This window comes from Podarcis erhardii (genome assembly GCF_964252035.2).
Source record: "Podarcis erhardii genome assembly, chromosome: 13".
Lineage (NCBI taxonomy): Eukaryota > Metazoa > Chordata > Lepidosauria > Squamata > Lacertidae > Podarcis > Podarcis erhardii.
Genome location: NC_138502.1, coordinates 13,707,978 through 13,728,923, shown reverse-complemented (window position 1 = coordinate 13,728,923; position 20,946 = coordinate 13,707,978). Strand labels below are relative to the sequence as shown.

Here is a 20,946-nt window from a genome sequence, read left to right as displayed (position 1 = left end):
ATCGCCAAATAAACAATGGCCACCTGTCAATCAAATCCACTTGGATCACCGGTGCTTAAAATGCCACCGTTTCCAGCCTTCTTTGTCTCTCTTGACCCCCCTCAGACTACAACTGCTGCCCGAAATCAACAGCACCAGAGGCCACAACTGCTTTTTGCTGTGTTAACTTGTGCATGGACAATTACACCAATGTTCTGGTACAGGGGTTTATTTCCATTATGCTCTGCATATTAAATTATCATTTGGGATAAGCTGCTTAATTGGATTTTTGAGCTGTGCCGAACTCTGGACGCACTCAAGGGGTGTTTTCTCCCCCATCTCCATCGCTCAGTGCTTGGGATAGCGGGTGGGTGGGTAGATTGAAGTAGGCAAGCAGGAGATTTGGGATTCATCTGGATGCTTCCCTGCTCCAGAGGAAACCCATTTAATGATTTAATTTACAAAAATTGCGAATGCCTAAATGCTTTACCGTGTGTGTTTAATTCTAGAATGCTCCCCAGTAACTCTCACGTGATTAAAATAAATAAAAAAATTAAAAAGTCCAGTTAAAGGTAAAGGGACCCCTGACCATTAGGTCCAGTCGTGGACGACTCTGGGGTTGCGGTGCTCATCTTGCTTTACTTGGCCTTGGGAGCTGGCGTACAGCTTCCAGGTCATGTGGCCAGCATAACTAAGCTGCTTCTGGCGAACCAGAGCAGCGCACGGAAACGCCATTTACCTTCCCGCTGGAGTGGTACATATGTACTTGCATTGCGTGCTTTCGAACTGCTAGGTTGGCAGGAGCTGGGACCGAACAACCGGAGCTCACCCTGTTGCGGGGATTCGAACCGCCGACCTTCTGATTGGCAAGCCCTAGGCTCTGTGGTTTAATCCACAGCACCACCCACGTCCCTAGAGACCAACTAAGTTTGTTCTGGGTATAAGCTTTGGTGTGCATGCACACTTCTTCAGATACACTGAAGCACAAGTCACCAGACCCTTCTGCTTCAGACCCTTCAGTGGGAGGGTGGGGTGGGGTATTTCTCGAAGGGTAGTAGGTGATGGGTGATTGACTCAATGGGTATGGTAAACCTGCTGATGACTGTTAACAACTGCAATTAGTCCTACAGGAAAAAGCAGGGGATAGTATGCAGATGACAAAACATAGCTTGAGCATGTGTAATGATTAGTCAACTTTGGTCACATAGTTATTATCACATCTTACTACACTCTCCATTTTGTTTAGTGTGTGACTGCAATGGCTGCATCTCCATGATGCAGAGAGACTGGGTTGAAGACCTCTCTAAAAGCAATAAAGGTAAAGGGACCCCTGACCATTAGGTCCAGTCGTGACCGACTCTGGGGTTGCGGTGCTCATCTCGCTTTATTGGCTGAGGGAGCCGGCGTACAGCTTCCAGGTCATGTGGTCAGCATGACTAAGCCGCTTCTGCTGAACCAGAGCAGCGTACAGAAACACCGTTTACCTTCCCGCTGGAGCGGTACCTATTTATCTACTTGCACTTTGACGTACTTTCAAACTGCTAGGTTGGCAGGAGCAGGGACTGAGTAGGGATAGAGGAAGCTAATGTTTCTCTGTGAATGTACCATATTGGCCCGAATACAAGTCACACCTTTAAAATTGGAGGAGCCAACCCTTCTCCCAAATTTGAGGACCTGCAAATGTTTAGTTTGGACATAGCTACCGCTGCATGGATGGGACTTGCAAGCCCAGTTTCCTGAGGCCATCTCCACACAGATATCAGCAGCAGTAACATTGGAGTCAGCATGGCGATCAAGAGCTCACCTCCCAGGTTGAGCAAGCAGCAGCGGGAAGAAGATATTGTTGCATGCTGCCTCAGTCTCCGAGCGGTGCAAGATTCCAGGGGTTGTGGGCCAGGGTTCATGTTTTGGGGATGAGGCACAGATGACACTGTGCTGTCTTTAGGATATATGGTTTCTTTATGCACACATATATAACCTGAGCCTGTGATGGAGGGGTTCACAGCATTAACACCCAAAAAAGGTCTTGTTTCTATCATAGCTGCAGCCTTGGATCCAAACAAAAAATAAAAGTATTGGTGTTCTCTCTGTCTTTCTAGCCTGCAGCTTTTTATTCCAGCTTCTGGTTCACATCACTCAACTCTGACCTTTCGTCTTTCCACCTATCCAGGGAGGGAGGCTGGCAAGTTCCCTTCAGGCAGAGCTTTCCAAATGTTTCATGTTGGTGACCCACTAATTCAGTTTTTACTAGCAAACCGGAGGTTCAGCTAACCCCTTTCGAGCCCTGGGAGGAGCACATGGACACATGACACACTAACATGTCACAAGAGTTTGGAAAACTCTGCCTTAAGGACTCCTGCTGTGGGCCATTGCCAGGCTGACTGGCTATTCCAGCCTTTGCATCCATGCTGCATCCAGGAATTAGAAGGGGCAGGCATTTAGCCTACCACCCCCCAAAAGTCGTAACAATATATAGCCAGCAGAGAATTAATTCTTCCTAAAGGTAAAGGGACCCGTGACCATTAGGTCCAGTCATGGCCGACTCTGGGGTTGCGGCGCTCATCTCGCTTTATTGGCCGAGGGAGCCGGCGTACAGCTTCCGGGTCATGTGGCCAGCATGACTAAGCCCCTTCTGGTGAACCAGAGCAGTGCACGGAAACGCGCTTTACCTTCCCGCCTGAGTGGTACCTATTTATCTACTTGCACTTTGTCGTGCTTTCAAACTGTTAGGTTGGCAGGAGCAGGGACCGAACGATGGGAGCTCACCCCGTTGCGGGGATTCGAACTGCCGACCTTCTGATCGGCAAGTCCTAGGCTCTGTGGTTTAACCCACAGCGCCACCTGCGTCCCTTCCTAGGCAGCAGCAAAAGGAGGATCAGCATGGACAGCCATCATTTTTACTCATCTCCAAAGTGTGCTTGCAGAGAATCGATTAATGGGGAGGCAGTCTGCAATCATCCACCTGTGACCACTTGCCTGTTGAACTATATCCCAGCAATGACATACAGTACTTTCTCTTCCCAGGGTTGATGCCCCAGCTTATTTCTTACAGTCTATTTTCAAACAATTTGATCAGTGATATGGTTAATAAATGGTATTCTTATAGAAGGGTGTGTGTGTGTGTGTGTCCCTCCAAGCTCCAAGTTTTAGATCCGCAATAAGGGATTCTATAGGAGAAAGACTGCTAAAAGTGGCCGCACCAGCCTCCTTGTTAATAGCCGTAGCCAAGTCTGTTAAATATCTCTTCGCTTGACTAAAGATGCTTCCAGAAGGTTGAACTAAGCAAGCAGGCCTGCCCCCCTCCCTCCCCAGCTGGGATGTCATCCGTTAGTGGAGCAGAATAGGCTCTCAGCTTGGACTGGGCTGGAAAGAAAGACAGAGAGGCATGGGCATAGCCAAGGGGGAGCAGCTGCCCCCCTAAATCAATAAAAATACATAAATAACTGAGGTTCTCCCCTCCCCCCAACAAAAATCCTGCCTTTGCCCATACACAGAAATTTAGCTTTCTCTCTTCCAGCTATGAAACTAATTGTTCTACTTCTCTGTGTCCTGGAAGTAGTTGGCTATCCCTGGTCATGTTTATTCGTATCCTCTGTCTGCAGTGTTATTTCTCCCACCACTGTTAAATACAAGATTTGATGGATATTCAGTCCTACATTATTAACAAGGCAAACAGGCCGGACCATGGAGATTACAGAGTGTTCACTAGACTTGGGAATTTGCACTTTTTTATTGGAGTATCACAGCAAAAAATAAAATAAAAATCCCTCTAACACAGTGATGAGGGCAGAGGGAAACCATTTCGTCCTGATGCCTGATTTTTTTTTCTTTTTTTTAAAAAAAGTTGATGGTAACGGAGAGATCGAGTGGAGAGAGGGAGGACGGAAATAATACATCATTGTGCAGCGAAGGGGAAGAACATTCTGGAATCGCACATTCTGGAATTGCGGCAAAGGTGCCAACTTGGTGTTGTGAAAGTCTTTTCCTCCCAAGGTGAAGGGGGTGTTTTTGGTGCTTGTGCAACAGAGAAATCCTTCCCTGGCGGAAGACTGCTGTCTTGCTTTTGGTTCCCCCAAAGAGTGTGCAATAGAAACTCCTCCCCCGGCAGAAGGAAGGGGATTTTCTTTTGGTGCCAGGCGCTGCAAGGAAAGTCTTTCCTGTGAGTTCGAGAACGGCCCGAGAGGGCCAAACGAGAATCAGTACATGCGACAGTAAAAGCTTCCGGCTCACCCAATCTTTGTATCCACGAAAAGAAACAGAGAAAAATTAGGCCGCACAAGAGCCTGGATGAGCTGGCTGTGTACAACAGTTGTATGACGGCTTTAGAAGTTCTCAAAGGGGGGAGGAAGAACGATGTCCACAGGCTGTCCCAGTAAATCTGGATTCGAGAGATCTGTGGTTAACCCCCCCATCCCCAAAGGACTGGAATAACCAGCAGTAAGTGGATGACGTCCCATCAGCAATTGGACAGGAAGAAGGAAACTACCTCAACTATTTTCTCAGCTTCAGTAGGATAGCATAGCACATTCGTAGGAATCCATAGGAGAACAAGCAGATCCATGGGAAATCAGGTCTGGTGTCATGTGCTGAAACTTCCTTCTGCAGCCAAGGAAGGTTCAGTCCACACGAGAGAGAGGGGATCTTTAGATGCGGAAGCTCTCCTCTTTGCCATCAATGTGCTTGAGGCGCAGGTACACATCGGTGCCAATCCCCTGCATAGACTGGAGGGTCAGGGAGCCACCCAGATACTCGGCATAAGCACGGGACGTCGGTAGTCCAAATCCAAACCTAGAGAGAGACAGGACAGACAGACAGATAGACAGAGAAGTCCTTAGTTCCACAGCCAATTTTGAAGGGAGAGCAAGCTTCAGTTGACTGGGGGGGGGGTCTGGAAGGAACACTCTGCAACACATTTATATGGTAGTTAAGTCTTCGTCTATGTAGCTTTCATTCCACAGAATGCTTCCGCCACATGATTTTTTGAAAGGGGGAGACATTTCAGGGAGAGCTGCCGCTTGAGGAAAGCTACAAAAAGGCCAGAATATCTTGTGACAATTGCGTTTTTAATAATACATCTTTTTTTGCCAGGGCCCTGCGTGATCTGCTGCTGCACTACATGTAAAAAACACTAAATTTTGCATTTTGAGAATTTCATTATTGTTCCTCTTCCCCCCCCCTTCAAATGGCAAGCTTCTAGGTCAACGATGGGGAACCCATGGCCTCCCAGATGTTCCTAGACTACAAATCCCATCATCCTTTTCTATTGGCCATGCTTGACCATGCCTGATGCGAGTTGGAGCCCAGTATCACCTTGGAAGCCCCCAGGTTCTCCAGCCCCCAAGGTGGAAAGAAGTTTGAAAGAAAACCTGGTCCAATTAGTGCCACAAGTATTTATCTATTTATTACATTTCTGTTCCATACTTCCACCCAAAGGAACCCGAAGCAGAAAGTGCTTTAGGTTCCTCTTCAGTTTCTATTTTTAGTACTCATAATGTCTGCAGATTGACTGGTGTTTTCTTCCTAGATATGTATCATTCTTTCCCCCTAAGGAAACACCCTTCGTGCAGCAGCTGCTGGAAATCCCATTTGCCCCTTCTGTCCCCCCCCTCCTTTGTTCTCACCCATGCATGGGTCCCGACTGGGCGCTGTTCCCCATTTCCACCATGTTCCCAAAGAGGGTGTTCATGCGGGGGTCCTGGGCGCTCGCTTCTGCTGTGGTGAAGTGGTAATCTGTCACCTTCTCAACGTGGTCATGAGGAATTCCGGCCCCTCGGTCTGAAATCCTGCCGGGAGAAAGAGGAGTGTGGTGTTAAGGAGCCACACATTACGGTTCTCAAGATGCTTTAGTCCCTTTCACTTGTCAACGCCCATCCCTCCCCATCAAGGGGAATATCATCTCAAGTTGTCTGCCTCAATGGGAGGACCCCCACAGATTTTCAAGGGTCCCTGGTATTTGGCTGCTGTTGCCAAGTTCCCACCAATATGGCGGAAATGGGTGGTGGCCTAAAACCTCTAGGAAAGGGGAGAAACTAAAGAGGTTTCCCTGGCGAACCATACCATATGATCAGGTCAATGTCATTGTTGGCAATGGTGATGATGATGTCTGGCACGTTATAAGGGGTATCCAAGTGAGACTCCATCGTGGCTCTGAAAGGAAGGGAATGGCAAGGGAGTAAGTCTGCGTCCTACCTAAGCAGGACCCCTACACCCTTTCCCACTTGGTATGAAGCTCTCCTCCATTCACAAAGTCTTGCAAACCTATCCTTGTTGCCAAAGATTTGGTAGAATACTTCCAATCAGCACACCAAATCCTGCCTTCCATAACTTCTGCAGGCCCCTCTCCCCTCTGCAAATTCCTTCACCCAGTTAGAGTCAGGAACGTTGATCAGAATCGAGTGTCCCTCCGGCGACTCTCGGCAGGAAAAACACACGAGGTCCGTTCCGGCGATTTTCCTCAGGCTGTGAGAAAAACACACCAACTGCTTCTCCTCCTTCTCCTCCTCCCTGCATATCCCCAGGGAGGGGAATCAGACACAGACAGAAATGTAACTACATGCTTTTATTCCTGTCTTTAGCAGTCATACAGTAAAAGATGTCTGCTCTCTTCAACAAACAGAGAGAAACTCCAAACTCCACCCATGTACATCCTGTACAGGTCATATGACACACACTGAGCTCATATCCTGTGCTCAATAAGGATGAACTGCCCCTTTGTTTCCATGGCAACAGTCACATACATCCTGCCTGGCTTTGCAGCCACTAGCAGCTGTCTGAGCTGTTAGAGCCTTTGCTTGCTGCAGCATTGCTGCTTTAGAATAACATACTCCCCCTAAAGTATCAATGTGTGCTGCGAGCAAAGCGTCATCCAGAGAAGAAAACAAACAGTTGTTATATGTATAACACTCCCCTGTTGTTTCAGTTCCACCCTTGGAACTACCCGCCATTGGTTTTACCAATGTACCTCTCTGGTTGTGTGTCTTCCAAGGAATGAGTGCATCTGCATTACCTTGGTTAACAACTCCCTGTTGTGCCTTTGTCTCTGACTCAGACACAGCTTCAATTTGACCTTGGTCGTTTACAATAGCAACAGCTAGGTTAGCAAACTCCTTTGAATACCTCTTGGGTGGTACACCCTTCGTTGCTCTCTCAGACCTACGTAAGAAGTGCTGCTCTTCTTTGCTTTCTGGTTCAACCTTAGGAGTCTTTGGAGAACCAGTACCAATTGTAAACAGTGGTTCGTCTTCCTCCTCTTCTGAGGGTCTAGACATTACGTGAGATTTCCTCTCAATGACTGTGACAACTGAGCTGTCTGAGCTATCGCTGTCATCATTACTACTGAACTCAACAAAATCAACATCACCATCATCAGAATCATCATCATCACCTGTGGGAAATGTGTGAACAATCATTCTCTCCTGTTCAGGAGCACTCTCTAGGAATTTTGTGAGAATCACCTTACCAGATTCAGACAAAATTACTCTGTAGAGACCCTTTTCATAACCCACAAAAATGCCTCTGGCATTCTTTACTCCACCCGGAGCTTCTGTCCTCACATGAGACCCAAAAACCTTGAAATGGGCAACAGAAGGTTTTCTGTGGAACAGTTTCTCAAAAGGAGAACTTCCCAACTCTTTTGAAAACTTTCTCAACCACGTATAACAAAACGACGTTAGCGACTCAGCCCAGTACTCATGTGGCAGATGTGAACTAAGCAATTGCGCTTCCATTCCCTTTTGCAATTCTTTGTTCACCCTAACACAGACACATCTGTTCCAAGCTTCTTCGGAAGCTACAATTTTGTGTCTTATCCCTTTCTTCTTCAGGAACCTCTGGAAATCCTGTAAAAGAAAAATTGGCTTCTCATCTGTGCAAAGACAATTTATGTCAGCATCATGCATATTTTTAACCTTGTCACAAAACTCTTTAAACCTCTCTAAGGCTTCTTTCGGTCTTTCCAAAAGATAAATCCAGACAAAACCTGTGAAAGAATCAACACATATTAGGTAATACTTTGCATTGCCTCTAGACGGTGCTAAAGGACCAATCACATCAGCATACACCCACTGAAATGCCTTGTCGACCCTCGAGGTGACCTGGTTGGCATTCTTCTTGGTTACACCTGCAAAAGAGAGCATGTTAGAATCACAAGAATTACATTCCATGTAATCACTTTGATCAAAAGTCAACAAATCCAGTCCATCTTTCTCTTTGGCAGAAAGATACAACTCTCCATCTTTGTAGATCTCGCAGTGTTGATCATCATAGGACAGTTTTAGTCCCTTCTTGGCAATCTGCGAAACGCTGAGCAGATTGTACTTTAACTCTGGAACCAAATAAACATTGTTTATAGTCAAGTTCTGACTTTTAAGATACACAGTCCCAATTCCGGTGGCTTCCAGCTCTTGACCGTTGGCTTGTTGTACAACGAAGCTTTGCTTCTTAAACGACGAAAACAAATCCCTACGATGGGTCATGTGAAATGTACACCCAGTGTCTATGACAAAAGCGTTCTCCACTTCTGGCTTGGTTCCTTTCGACATCAAAGCCTTTGCAGGCTTCGTCTATGACTTGGCATGACCTCTGCCTGACGCCTCAGACTTCGTGGAGCTTCCCTTGGCTCCTTTGTTCTGACGTGGCTTCTTACAGTACCGCTGAAGATGCCCAGTCTCTCCACAATTGTAGCATCGGACAACGTTCAAAGCTACGGCATTTTCTCCAGTAGCTGTAGCAGTGGGGGTGTCAGAACTCCGTTCTTGTCTCCCCCTGTCCTTGACTTCCAGGGCGGCAAGTCTGTCATGTTCATTAAGAACCACGGCAAAGACTCTCTCCGAAGTCAAATCTTGCGCTGGGAGAGACCCCAGCTGACTGGCAACCGTTTTGTAAGTCCGATTCAGGCTGTTGATCACCATGAAGCAAAACACTTCCTCCTGCAGACGGAAATTGCGTTCCACCATCTGTTGACGCAGATATTTCATTTCCGTCAGGTGCGCTTGAACATCTCCATCAGGCGCAAGCCTCAGGTTGGTCAGCTTCTCAAAATACAGCAACGCTGAAGAACCTGCATCTCTCTGATGTGTCCTTCTCAGCGTGTCCCAAACATCTTTCGCGTGCTGTAAATCCTGTATATGAATAAGCTGAGAGTCTGACACGCACAGAATTATAGCAGTTCTGGCATTCACATCCTGTGACTCCCAAGCACGTGTTGGTGCTGCAGGGATGGGGTTCTCAATCACCCCAAACAGTCTCTGATTCTGCAGCAAGGCCTTCATCTTAATAGACCAAGATGCATAATTGTCACTGGTCAAAAGGGGCGGAGAAGGCAGGGCTCCCCCCTTCTTAGCATCCATTTTGAGTCCTTGCATTGACTCTCAAACACAAGCCTCTAAAATCCAATAGCTGGCTTGTTTACACTCTGTGCACCTGGCAGCCATAACACTGGCCGCTTTGGAAAGTCCCTTTCCAACAGTTCCTTCTGGGCCTAAGTCAAAACAAACTTGTTTTCGCCTCTCCGAGGCACTGTGTGACTGTACAGCCCTTATCTTGAAACTGGCCTGTGTTGCTAAGCAACTGCATTCTTTTCCTTGGACAGGAAAAACCACAGGAATGCTTGGAATGCAGAGCTCTTCTCTCTCGGAGCTGTTTTTCCCAAACCTTGCTCCCTCGAAGCAGAGAATGAATCAATCTGCATTCACACTTCTAAGCCCGAAAATCTCATACCTGGCTCCGTAGCTTGGCTTTCAGCTTCCTTTGGTCAGCTTCTGGCTGCAGAGAATCAGCTTTCTCACCTCAGGCCTCCATGGAGCAATGGAAACAGCAGCTCTGCCACTCTTTCTGCAGACGTCCATGGATCGTAGCAACCATCCTCTGCTACCACTGTTGGAATTCAGGCTCGGTCAGAGGTATGTGCCTATCTTCAGGCACCGGCTGAATTCCTTTGACCTCCCTCCGGCGACTCTCGGCAGGAAAAACACACGAGGTCCGTTCCGGCGATTTTCCTCAGGCTGTGAGAAAAACACACCAACTGCTTCTCCTCCTTCTCCTCCTCCCTGCATATCCCCAGGGAGGGGAATCAGACACAGACAGAAATGTAACTACATGCTTTTATTCCTGTCTTTAGCAGTCATACAGTAAAAGATGTCTGCTCTCTTCAACAAACAGAGAGAAACTCCAAACTCCACCCATGTACATCCTGTACAGGTCATATGACACACACTGAGCTCATATCCTGTGCTCAATAAGGATGAACTGCCCCTTTGTTTCCATGGCAACAGTCACATACATCCTGTCTGGCTTTGCAGCCACTAGCAGCTGTCTGAGCTGTTAGAGCCTTTGCTTGCTGCAGCATTGCTGCTTTAGAATAACAATTTTTACATTTTTAAAAGCATACATGCTGATTGCCTTCCCGAAATTAGCGTGGCACCTAGTTTAGCCCTAGGATCCACCTCTCAGAATGAAGCAAAAGGGTGTCTCTTCCCAAAGTGTGAGGCCCCCTTTCCCATCCCTTACCTTGCAGTTCTGCTCCCAAAAGGACCGAGGGAGCAACTGTACGGGGAGATGGGTTTTCAGAGTCCGTGGAGAAGGCATCGCGTTTGCTTGATCAACCCCTGCTCAAAGAAGAGTGAGGCATTAGTGGCAGAACAGGGTTGGGAGATCATCCCATCCCATTTCGGAGGGCAAAACACAGCGAAAAATGAATCCATTTCCAAATCCAAATCGAGTTACATGATTGGCCTTTCAGGGAGACCTGGGGAAGGTAGTTATGCTGAGAAACCAATTTTATAATGTTATAGGTTTGAAGGGTTGGTCTGGAAGACACCTTATGGGTTCCAATCAAGCCAGTGGTTTTGTATCTTCAATATGGCAGCCTGTACAAGAGGGAACCTGCTGAACTGGTCAGAATGGTCTCTTTTTCAAAATAAGGGCCCTGGCCAAGTCTGTTAAGCATCCTCTCTGCACATGCCTAGAAGTTGGTGAAGACCAGATGTGTTGCCATGGAAACAACTGGAGATGCTTCTCGGGGGCGGGGGGGGGGAGAAGAGTGGTCCTTTCCCCATCTCACCTGGCTGGATACCATTTCATCCTGGAAAAGGGGGGGGAGGCCAGGGGAGCTAGTCTGGGGTGAGTTTTGTCTGGGCTGGAAGCTTGAGAAAGACAGGGATAGAAGCTCCCTGGAAACCTAAAGTGGAGGCCAAGATCTGTTGGAGTGTTCCTGCTGTGAGCCTATGCTCAGGTTGCACATCTGTGCAAGTAAAGCCATATATCCTAAAGATGCCACAGTCTCTAGTGACCTTCATTCCAAGGAAACAGAGTAAAAGCAGGCACCCCAGAAGTCTCTCCCCGCCCAGAGATTGGGTTGGGCACCACAGGAATATGGATGGTGCTGTATTTGTCACCTGAGGGCTGGGGTGGCCGTGCCCACTCAATGAATGGGTGGCGATGATGCACAGGGGCCCGCTGGCATTTCTCCAGGTCGCCTTCTTGTTGGATCATATCCACTATCTCTTGTATCCAGGTGGTACCTGGCATAATGCACAAAGAGAGAGAGAAGGAAAATCAGCACTCATATATTCAGGCCCAGTCTTTTGCCCAGGTCCTCAGCTCTCTTGCCCCGTATGCTATTTTAAACTTAAATCCCCTTTCCCCTTTGGCTTACAGGGCTCCTGTGCATGCTGTATACAGCTCAGCACCCATGTGACTCCAGCCACTAATGCATATTACTTTCCATCTATCACTATGAACTAGCAGGTGCAAAGTTGTGTTGTGGATCTGTGCCCAAAAAGTTTACAGTAATCAATAGCACAGCAAGCTAATTATTCTCAATAGATTTTGCATATTTACCACTATGTGCCAACTTTGCACACTTTATACTGCTTCTGCTAGCTGTAAGAAAGGGAGATAGAGACCTTTAAAGCCCTCTCAGCACACATGAGTTTAAGTACAGCGTTCAAACTCACTAGGATGAAGAACTTGGTTTTTTAAATAATAATAAACACACGAAAGATGAACCTAGAGATTCTGAGCCCTGTATGTGCTCTGAAAATAAAAAGAACAAACATTAATGCATGGAATGATCATCACCCACAGAGCTGAATGTAATAATCATCTACCTGGCACAGGCATAGGCAAACTCGGCCCGCTAGATGTTTTGGGACTACAGCTCCCATCATCCCTAGCTAACAGGACCAGTGGTCAGGGATGATGGGAATTGTAGTCCCAAAAGATTGGAGGGCCAAATTTGCCTATGCCTGACCTAGCAGAATCGTCTTTCTGAAGGCAATATAGGACTCTCGCTGGACTAATCTTGAGTTTTGTGCTTCTGCACCTCTCAGACTGGGTGCAGCTTTGTCCCTGGATAATTACCTGCTTTGGGATATGTACAAATGAGCAGGTCGTCTGGCTTCGCCTGGAAGCTCTCGATCCGGCTCCATTCCTGACAAGTAGCCTTTGCCAGGGGAATCCCATCCACTTCGCCCAGCTCAGGGCGCCCCTCTGGTTGGGCCTCTTTCCCTTGTCCTGTAGGCATTGCTCTCTGCTGGGGAAACAAGACACAAGGAAAATACAGCACCTTGCATTATTATGCGTCTCTGTCTTTGAGGGAAGAGACCTTCCATGGTTGCCACCGTAAGCGTTTGGGTTACGGTTGCCATCTCTCTCTTTGTTATATATATCAGGACTCTTGAGCCTTTAACAACAACAGACATACACAACACAGCTGGAGGTGGGTTTCCTCAGAAGGGCTTCTTCGCCTTAATTTCTGCCTGCCAAAAGGCGCAAGAGCCCTGCCAGAGAAAAAGGAAGGCAGGAAGAGAGGAGGATACAGTCACAGTCCCTGTGCATCCCCATTGGACCCACAGCTTCTCCCAGATAGCCCTGCACCCTCCACAACCTCTTCCCTACCTTGGCCTTTCCCCACCTTTCCATCCACCAGGGTGCTGGGTATTATAGCTCTTTGAGGGGTAAACTACAGTTCCCAGTTTTCTTTTTTGGGTGGGTAAGTGCTTTAAATCTGTGGCATGCGTGGGAATGTCGAGGATAGTAGGAGAAGATATATTGATTAAATATTATCCTTCCTCACTTACACTTGTGAGTCAGTGGCAGGGTACATTCCCCAGTATATTGCAGGAAGCTGCAGTGGTGCCTCGCAAGACAAAAAGAATCCGTTCCGCGAGTTTCTTCGTCTAGGGGTTTTTTCGTCTTGCGAAGCAAGCCCATTGACAGCTTATCGGCTTAGCGCTATTAGCGGTTTAGCGGCTTTTAGCGGCTTATCGGCTTAGCAGATAAGCGGCTTAGAAAAGGGGGGGGGGAGGAAAAAACCCGCAGGAACTCGCAAGACATTTTTGACTTGCAAAGCAAGCCCATAGGAAATTCGTTTTGCAAAGCGCCTCCAAAACGGAAAACTCTTTCGTCTAGCGGGTTTTCCATCTTGCGAGGCATTCGTCTTGCGGGGCACCACTGTAGTTGGTAGATTCGTTTAAGCATTCCAATCTGGCTTCTCCAGATTGGGTTTGATCCTGGTAAATTCCCCTTTTATCCCTCCTAAAAAGAATAAAGACACAACAGTCTTCTTTTAAAAGTATAACGGGAAGTTTGTTTGTTTGTTTAAATTATTTGATTTATTAACAATCTCTTATATCATATGACATATTTCATATAGCACATCTCGTATAACATATACATATACATACGTATTGTAAATCTTCTTGAGTAAACATACCGTATATATAATCCGTGTAAGCAAAAACCATATACAAGTAGTATTCTGCTTACTTACATAAATTAAACTAATTCATATTTTTACTATCTTTTGTTGTATTATCTATTTATTAACAAGAATTAAAGAAAGAAAAAAACAGAAAAACAAAAACAAAAAGGTGTAGTTGGACTTACATGCTGTTCACAGTAGGTTCCCTAAAGGCAGGCTTTAGCTTGAAGTTACAGAAACCAGAGTGAGTTCGTCCCATGTAGGGATATAAGCCCATGCCCTGCTGGCTGAGAGCCAGCAGACAGCTAAATACACCAATATTGGAAGAAGGCAGCAAAAGAGAGAAAGGGAAGATGGCTTCGTGAGCAACCCTTTTACAGGGTCTCACAGGGTCACGCCCATCTACCTGGTCACACGCAGGGGGATGATGCTCCAGCCCAGGTGTGACAGGAAGTCCTCCTGGCTGCAGTAACATCCCCCTCTGTGTCTGCTCATGGCAAACAGGAAGTGTTTTACTTGCCTGCTTATGTTACATCCCAGTGTGTCTGCAGCCTGTGTCTTGGGGCATTTTAAAATTTAACGTGTCACAGAAGAATCACTCTCCGTTGCATCTAGGTAGGCAGAGGCTCTGCAGCGGATAAATGGCCAGATCATACATTGTGCGTCCCGCCCTCCCCCCCCCCCCCGTAAACTTAAAATGTTATAGGTTCAGAAAAATGTAAATTGAATGGGCGGGGAAGAAGGCTCATGTGTGAGTTTGAAACACCCTAAAATTCCTTGCTCAAGCAGAGAGTGGACACCCATTTGGGGTTTAGCAGGAACCTCTTGAGACAGAACGCTTAGATTTAGATGGTACTACATGAGGTTTATGAAGGGACACGGGTGGCACTGTGGTCTAAACCACAGAGCCTAGGACTTGCCGATCAGAAGGTCGGTGGTTCAAATCCCCACAACAGGGTGAGCTCCCGTTGCTCGGTCCCTGCTCCTGCCAACCTAGCAGTTCGAAAGCACGTCAAAGTGCAAGAAGATAAATAGGTACCGCTCTGGTGGGAAGGAAAACGGCATTTCTGTGCACTGCTCTGGTTCGCCAGAAGTGGCTTAGTCATGCTGGCCACATGACCCGGAAGTTGTACGCTGGCTCCCTCGGCCAATAAAGCGAGATGAGTGCCGCAACCCCAGAATCGGCCACGACTGGACCTAATGGTCAGGGGTCCCTTTACCTTTACCTTTACATGAGGTTTATATACTGCTTGATTGTAATGAAGCCCCAAAGCAGTTTGCAAAAAGAATAAGATGATCAAATCATCAGTAAAAACCAAAACCAAAACCCAATTCAGTTAAAAACAACTATTTTAAACATCCAACAATTACTGTAATTCAAACTGTAAGCTAAAAGCCAGTTCAAAACACATGCCAGCACATATCTGGGTAGGTTTACCTAAATAGAAATATTTTCAGCAGGCACCAAAAAGAGTACAGGGAAACCAGGGAGCACTTCAAAGTGTGGGTGCTGCCACTCTGAAAGACCAACTTATTGCCAATTTTGTACCTTTCGTCCTTGCCGAGTTGATGTTGAGTTTCAGAGACTTCCCGGTTAGCTCTTTCCCTGCAGCAGCCACAACGGGAAAGGAAACTGGGTCTGATTGGTTCCTAGTTGAAAAGCTTGGAAGGTCCCTCCCAGAAGAGGTGGATTAAAAGCTTCCCCCTCCAAAGCTTTGTAGCGTAAAAGCTACACAGTTAAACTTCCTAAGTACTTTTGGGTTGTTTTCTCGACAATTTAACCAGGCAGTTAGCTGCCGCCTGCCTCCAGCCTTGACAAAACAGATTCCGCTCCTCAGCTGCCTTTAAAATTAAAGAGGAGCACGGCAGGTGACATCAGTTTTGCATTTCTGGAACTGGGAAGGATCACTGAGCTGGACTTATGCGGAGCACTGCCAGTAAATTTGCTCTTCAAACTTTAGAGGGAGGGAGTTTGAATAGCTACATAAAGAAGCAAAAAATGCTTCCCATCCTCCAAGGGGTTATCGGAGGAAACTTGAGGAATGAGGGGGAGCCATTTGGGGAAGGGATTTTTTTATGGGGAGAGAGGTATTTTCAGAGGAAAGGGATTAAGGTCTTTCCCACACCATGCCAGTCTTTTGCTGGATTTCACAGGGTGTCTTTGGGGAGGAGATCTCCTAGGAAGTAAGTGCCATATACTGTATAGTTCAGTCTCCAGGGGATTAAAGGTAAAGGTAAAGGTACCCCTGCCCGTACGGGCCAGGCTTGACAGACTTAAGGGTTGTGTGCTCATCTCACTCCAGAGGCCGGGAGCCAGGGCTGTCTGCAGACACTTCCGGGCCACGTGGCCAGCGTGACAAGCTGCATCTGGCGAGCCAGCGCAGCACACGGAACGCCATTTACCTTCCCGCTAGTAAGCGGTCCCTATTTATCTACTTGCACCCGAGGGTGCTTTCGAACTGCTAGGTTGGCAGGCGCTGGGACCGAGCGACGGGAGCGCATCCCGCTGCGGGGATTTGAACCGCCGACCTTTCGATCGGCAAGTCCTAGGCGCTGAGGCTTTAACCCACAGCGCCACCCGCGCCCCCTCCAGGGGATTAGAAGCCCCCAAATTTCTCTTCAAACCAATACATAATTTTTGGAATGCAAAATTCTTCCCCCGATTGCTTGCTGCTCTGGAAGGCTTGCTGTTGCTGTTTTTGTTTGGAAGCTCTGGATCTGGCGCCAATTCAATAGCAGTGGACTTAAGATGGGGAAACCTGTCTACTTTACCCAGCAGAGTCTGTCACTTTGCTCTTCAAGGTTTAACCAACAAGTTCATGTCTTTGAGACCAAAAGTGTGATGTGGTTAGGGCATTGCTGTCTAACGGAGGGTCATTAAATGGGCAGCTCTCTCTGTAACACTTCATCAGTTTTGATTTGACAGCCATTTGGATTAGGCTCAAGATGTGTGGAAATTCTGGAGGAACCCAAACCATCACCAAAGTCAGATGATACGGATGGGCTGGCTGAAGGCCACTGTTGTGGGATGGCTGGGTGCAGAGGACTGGTGGGAGGCCCCGGCTGGGTAAACCCCAAAGGAAGAAGGCTCAGAGCCCATGGAGTGGTGGTGGGACAACAATGAGTTGATAGGGAGAAGAGTGGGAGGAGGTGTCGGAAGCTGAAGAGGTAACAGGGCTTAGTGAGCAGGAAGAGTCTGTGGCAGAGAGCAGTTCAGTATCAGAGGCAGAAGCGGAGGCTGGAGAGGAGGGGGGCCAAAAGACAGAGATGAGGCAGGCCATTGAAGCAGCTGGGGTGTCACCCCCTCCTCCTGTGACCAGCTCCCCTCTCCTCTGGTGTCCCAGAACCAGAAATGGTATGAAGAGGGAAGAGCAAAGACAGATACAGTGACAGAGTCTCAGATCGCTTGGGAAGGACCTGGGGGATGAAGAGATTTAGGCAACTGTAGAAAGGCAGTCCTCACAACTGCCTCATAGAGGCAATATCTGCTGGGATGAGTGGCTGTGCTCATTAGGCCTGGCTTCCTGAGCTGACCGTGCTTTACTGAACAAAGAGTTAATTTCATTGATGCTGTGTGATTTATTGCTGACTTGCTCCTGGCACCCGCTTCTGACAGCCACCTGCTCAGAAAAAATTACTGCATGATTTTTTAACTGGATCATCATTTGCGCGTAACGTTGGACCCCCCCCCCATCTCACTCATGAGCTGGCGCCTCTGCTGTGAGGTAGGTTAGGCTGAGAGAGATAACTAGGCCCAAGGTCACCCAGTGAGCTTCATGGCTGAAAGCAGGAATTTGAACCCGGGTCTCCTCAGTCCTGGTCCAACACTCTGCTGCTATACCACCCTGGCTCTCTTGTTCTCACAGTGGCCAACTGGGTGCCTGGAGGACATGCAGGACATGAACGCAACAGCGCTCTCTTAATCCTTGGCAATTCCCTGCCTACTGCCTCCAACAGCAGAGGTAGACCCAGCTATCGTGGAAGTTGGAAAATGAACTGTTTCCACCTCTGCAGCTTGACAGCATCCATTCCACACTTGGCGCCTTGAAGGGAAACATGTCTCTTGCTTATGCACAACGGAGGACTAGAGAGACTCAGTGATCTGAAGTGACAGGCCAGCATCTGGCAACACTGCGTTTACAGGCACAAAACGGCTTCGGAAGTTTTTCAGAAGAAGCCCTGGTGAACTCATTGGGGGCTGCAGTCACACCCAGATTTGCCCGGTTCCTGTTAATTCCAGTGAAACTTGCCTGAAGAGCACTGAGTCCACAGGTCTGCTCTCTCTCTCTCTCTCTCTCTCTCTCTCTCTCTCTCTTCTCTCTTTCTCTCTTTCTCTCTCTCCCTCTCCTCCTTTCTCTCCAAGCTTAAGCAGAAAATTCACATCATGGTAGGTCTCTGCCTCTGGGTGAAATTACCGTATTTTTTGCTCTATAAGATGCACCAGACGACAAGACGCACCTAGTTTTTGGAGGAGGAAAACAAGAAAAAAAATATTCTGAATCTCAGAAGCCAGAACAGCAAGAGGGATCGCTGCGCAGTGAAAGCAGCAATCCCTCTTGCTGTTCTGGCTTCTGTGATAGCTGCGCAGCCTGCATTCGCTCCATAAGACGCCCACACATTCCCCCTTACTTTTTAGGAGGGAAAAAGTGAGTCTTATAGAGCAAAAAATACGGGTATTTGCCTCTTAAGGCACCCTTTTCTTAATTTGCAGCCTATCACACCCAGAATTTAGCTGTGCATACTCCTACAACATCAGACTTGTTCAGTTCAGTCTGCCAACACCATTTAACAGAGATTTCAAAGGAGAAAGTGGTGAAGAGTCTCCTAGACGTAGCTACTTACATGGATCTGTCCAACAGCCAAGCACTCTGGGGCTCCTGGAAATGGCAAGTGTGGCCTCAGTGGCTAATCTTTTCCTTTTTACATTGAAACATACTGTAGGTCATTTGACTGGCAGAACCCCAACCCAATCACCATTGCTAGCATCCAAGAGACTTCCCTTTCCACAACCTGTTTGAGCTTAATCCCGGTTCCAAAGTCCATCTGCTTAGTTTGATCAGTGATATGGTTATGAATTGTATCAAGAACCAACCCCCTTGTTTGTTCCTGGGCAAACCTGCCTAGATCACCAATGATTTATAGCCATCTATTTACCTTTGACGCCTTTCTGCATTCACTTGTTTCATCTAAAGAGGGGTGTTGTAGTTCTGTAGAAAGGCAGAGAAAGTTCTGTATGTGGGGGAAGTGGTAGAATCTCAAGCTGGGCACCAGTCATCTTGCTGCTGCAAAAACTCACACCAAAGTCTCAATTTCTGACTCTCTCATATGGAAATAAGCCTTGCTGGACCAGGACAAAGGCCCATCTACTCCAGCATCCTGGTCTCACTGTGACCAACCAAGGGAACAAAAAGGAACCAAGCCTGACAGTGCTTTCCCCATTTGTGTTCCCCAGCAGCAGGTATTCAGAGGCATACTGGCCTCCGGCAGTAGAGGTAGAATGTCAGCATAGCTATGGATAGCCCTGTGCTCCATGAATTTGTCAAATACTGTTTTAATAAACCCACTCAAGTTGGTGAACACCACTACATCTTCCGGTAGAGAATTCTAGAGTTTAGCTAGACCCTTTGTGGAATAGCCCATCTTTTTTTTTAGGGCCCGAATTATCTAGTATTCATTACCATCGAACACTTCGTACATACAGTGGTACCTCGAGTTACATACGCTTCAGGTTACATACGCTTCAGGTTACAGACTCCGCTAACCCAGAAATATTACCTCGGGTTAAGAACTTTGCTGAGAACAGAAATTATGCTCTGGTGGCGCAGCAGCAGCAGGAGGCCCCATTAACTAAAGTGGTGCTTCAGGTTAAGAACAGTTTCAGGTTAAGAATGGACCTCTGGAATGAATTAAGTACATAACCAGAGGTACCACTGTACATACTAAATGAGGCATGCCCGAAGTCTGCCAGTCGGTTTAATCTGGCCCCCCAAACCTCAATCTTCAATCCTATAAAAGAAGCTCAACAACTTTGGGGTAAAATCCTAAAAAAAGTTCAACAACTTCAATCCTAAAAAAAGGTTAACAACTTTGGTCGGCCATTATGGCCTTTCACTTCATCAAATCTGGCCCTCTGGCCCTTTGGACACCACTGTACTAAATGCTTTGTTTGCACTATACTGAATTGTTCGATATTATTCTTGGGATAAAATGCCCCTGCTTTTTCAATCAAACTGAACTGAACTAAACTTACACATTAAGCACCAATCTAAAGGAGACCAGAGAGGATGCACAGAGTACAGATCCATTACCAAAATTAAGCAGATGGGAATTGACTCACTTACTAGGGTCATGGCCATGCAGCAAAGTGATTCACCGTCAAATTCTTTTCCTGAAACTCTGGGCATTCTTGTTTTGTGAAGAGAGGCTAGGAACTTCTGAAAGAGGATTCTTTGCACCTCAGAATTCAAATTCCCAGGATTTCTGAGAAGTGAGAACAGGCAAAATACACACAGTTTTGTATGTGTGTAGCGTTCATACAGCCTAATCGCTGGATCACATATTACATGGTAAACTTGCCATTTCTTTTTTGATAGGCTTGTTCCCATGTTACACTAAAGACAGGTAGGTACAAGCTGTCTCTCTCTACATATGCCAAAGCGTTTATGCAGATATAGACTGCAAGACTGTATCTCAACCACTTATGCCACACAGATCACGCTCTCCTTTAATATAACTGGTAAGCACTCCTAATTTCTCTCTGCATGGCTAGCACATCGCACCAGGGGTTGTGGAAGATTTATTAAATTTGTAGCCCAACCTGGGAAGGTAGACCATAGGAGAAGGAAGTCACTAGGCCTAAACCTCCACTGCCTTGGGGCTATACTCATTTCTGAGAAAGGCTTCAGGAGTAAACCCCAAGGAAAAAACCACATCCACTGCCTTGCAGGACATCTTCAGGAGAAGAAAAGGCTAAGAAGTAAATCCTACACAATTCTGGAGTGGAGTCCCTAGGACAACTGGTGAGACAAAAGTCTTCAGAAATTTATGGCTTTTTTTTTTTTTTGAGCTGCTACTGCAAACGTGGTCCACCTTCTTATTAACTTATTGTGGTCTGCCAACAGATTGCAAATACTATTGGTCACGGTCGAGGAAAACTAAAATAGTAGCATAGCATAAACCCTGTTATTGAGCAGGAGTAAAAGGTGTAAGATTAAGATGATATTATTATTATTATTATTATTATTATTATTATTATTATTATTATG

The 20,946-nt window shown here is 46.9% G+C and overlaps 2 protein-coding genes and 1 long non-coding RNA gene across 8 annotated transcripts in view; 1 reads left to right on the top strand and 2 right to left on the bottom strand.

Moving 5' to 3' along the window:
- Positions 1-20,946, top strand: part of LOC309326538 — a 99,123-nt gene that overhangs the window by 33,998 nt on the left and 44,179 nt on the right. The gene's annotated exons all lie outside the window — the stretch shown is intronic.
- LOC309327297 (branched-chain alpha-ketoacid dehydrogenase kinase-like) lies at positions 3,686-6,187 on the bottom strand. Its single transcript, XM_081836462.1, has 3 exons — positions 6,037-6,187; positions 5,601-5,762; positions 3,686-4,767 (listed from the first exon to the last, which is right to left on the bottom strand). Exons 1-3 carry the CDS (start codon positions 6,117-6,119, stop codon positions 4,623-4,625), a joined length of 390 nt encoding a protein of 129 aa, XP_081692588.1. The 5' UTR covers positions 6,120-6,187; the 3' UTR covers positions 3,686-4,622.
- LOC309326519 (sulfotransferase 1C2-like) lies at positions 10,381-20,348 on the bottom strand. 6 transcript variants are annotated; one of them, XM_081835345.1, is made up of 6 exons: positions 20,023-20,348; positions 18,524-18,963; positions 15,231-15,302; positions 12,340-12,508; positions 11,373-11,498; positions 10,381-10,583 (listed from the first exon to the last, which is right to left on the bottom strand). In XM_081835345.1, the coding sequence occupies exons 4-6, from the start codon at positions 12,500-12,502 to the stop codon at positions 10,411-10,413; spliced, it is 462 nt and encodes a 153-aa protein (XP_081691471.1). In that variant the 5' UTR covers positions 12,503-12,508; positions 15,231-15,302; positions 18,524-18,963; positions 20,023-20,348; the 3' UTR covers positions 10,381-10,410. The 6 variants fall into 6 exon arrangements, with proteins under 6 accessions (XP_081691471.1, XP_081691469.1, XP_081691470.1 ...); XM_081835343.1 differs by having other exon boundaries at positions 12,340-12,511; positions 20,023-20,346; XM_081835344.1 differs by lacking the exon at positions 15,231-15,302 and having other exon boundaries at positions 12,340-12,511.

Coding starts and splice junctions, on each gene's coding strand:
- LOC309327297 (XM_081836462.1), bottom strand. CDS start 6,119: ATGGAGTCTCACTTGGATACCCCTTATAACGTGCCAGACATCATCATC. Junction 5,763..6,036: donor GACATTGACCTGATCATATG/GTATGGTTCGCC, acceptor TTCTCCCGGCAG/GATTTCAGACCGAGGGGCCG. Junction 4,768..5,600: donor CAGTCGGGACCCATGCATGG/GTGAGAACAAAG, acceptor GTCTCTCTCTAG/GTTTGGATTTGGACTACCGA.
- LOC309326519 (XM_081835345.1), bottom strand. CDS start 12,502: ATGCCTACAGGACAAGGGAAAGAGGCCCAACCAGAGGGGCGCCCTGAG. Junction 11,499..12,339: donor TTGTACATATCCCAAAGCAG/GTAATTATCCAG, acceptor GCATTATGCCAG/GTACCACCTGGATACAAGAG. Junction 10,584..11,372: donor ACGGCCACCCCAGCCCTCAG/GTGACAAATACA, acceptor TTCTTTGAGCAG/GGGTTGATCAAGCAAACGCG.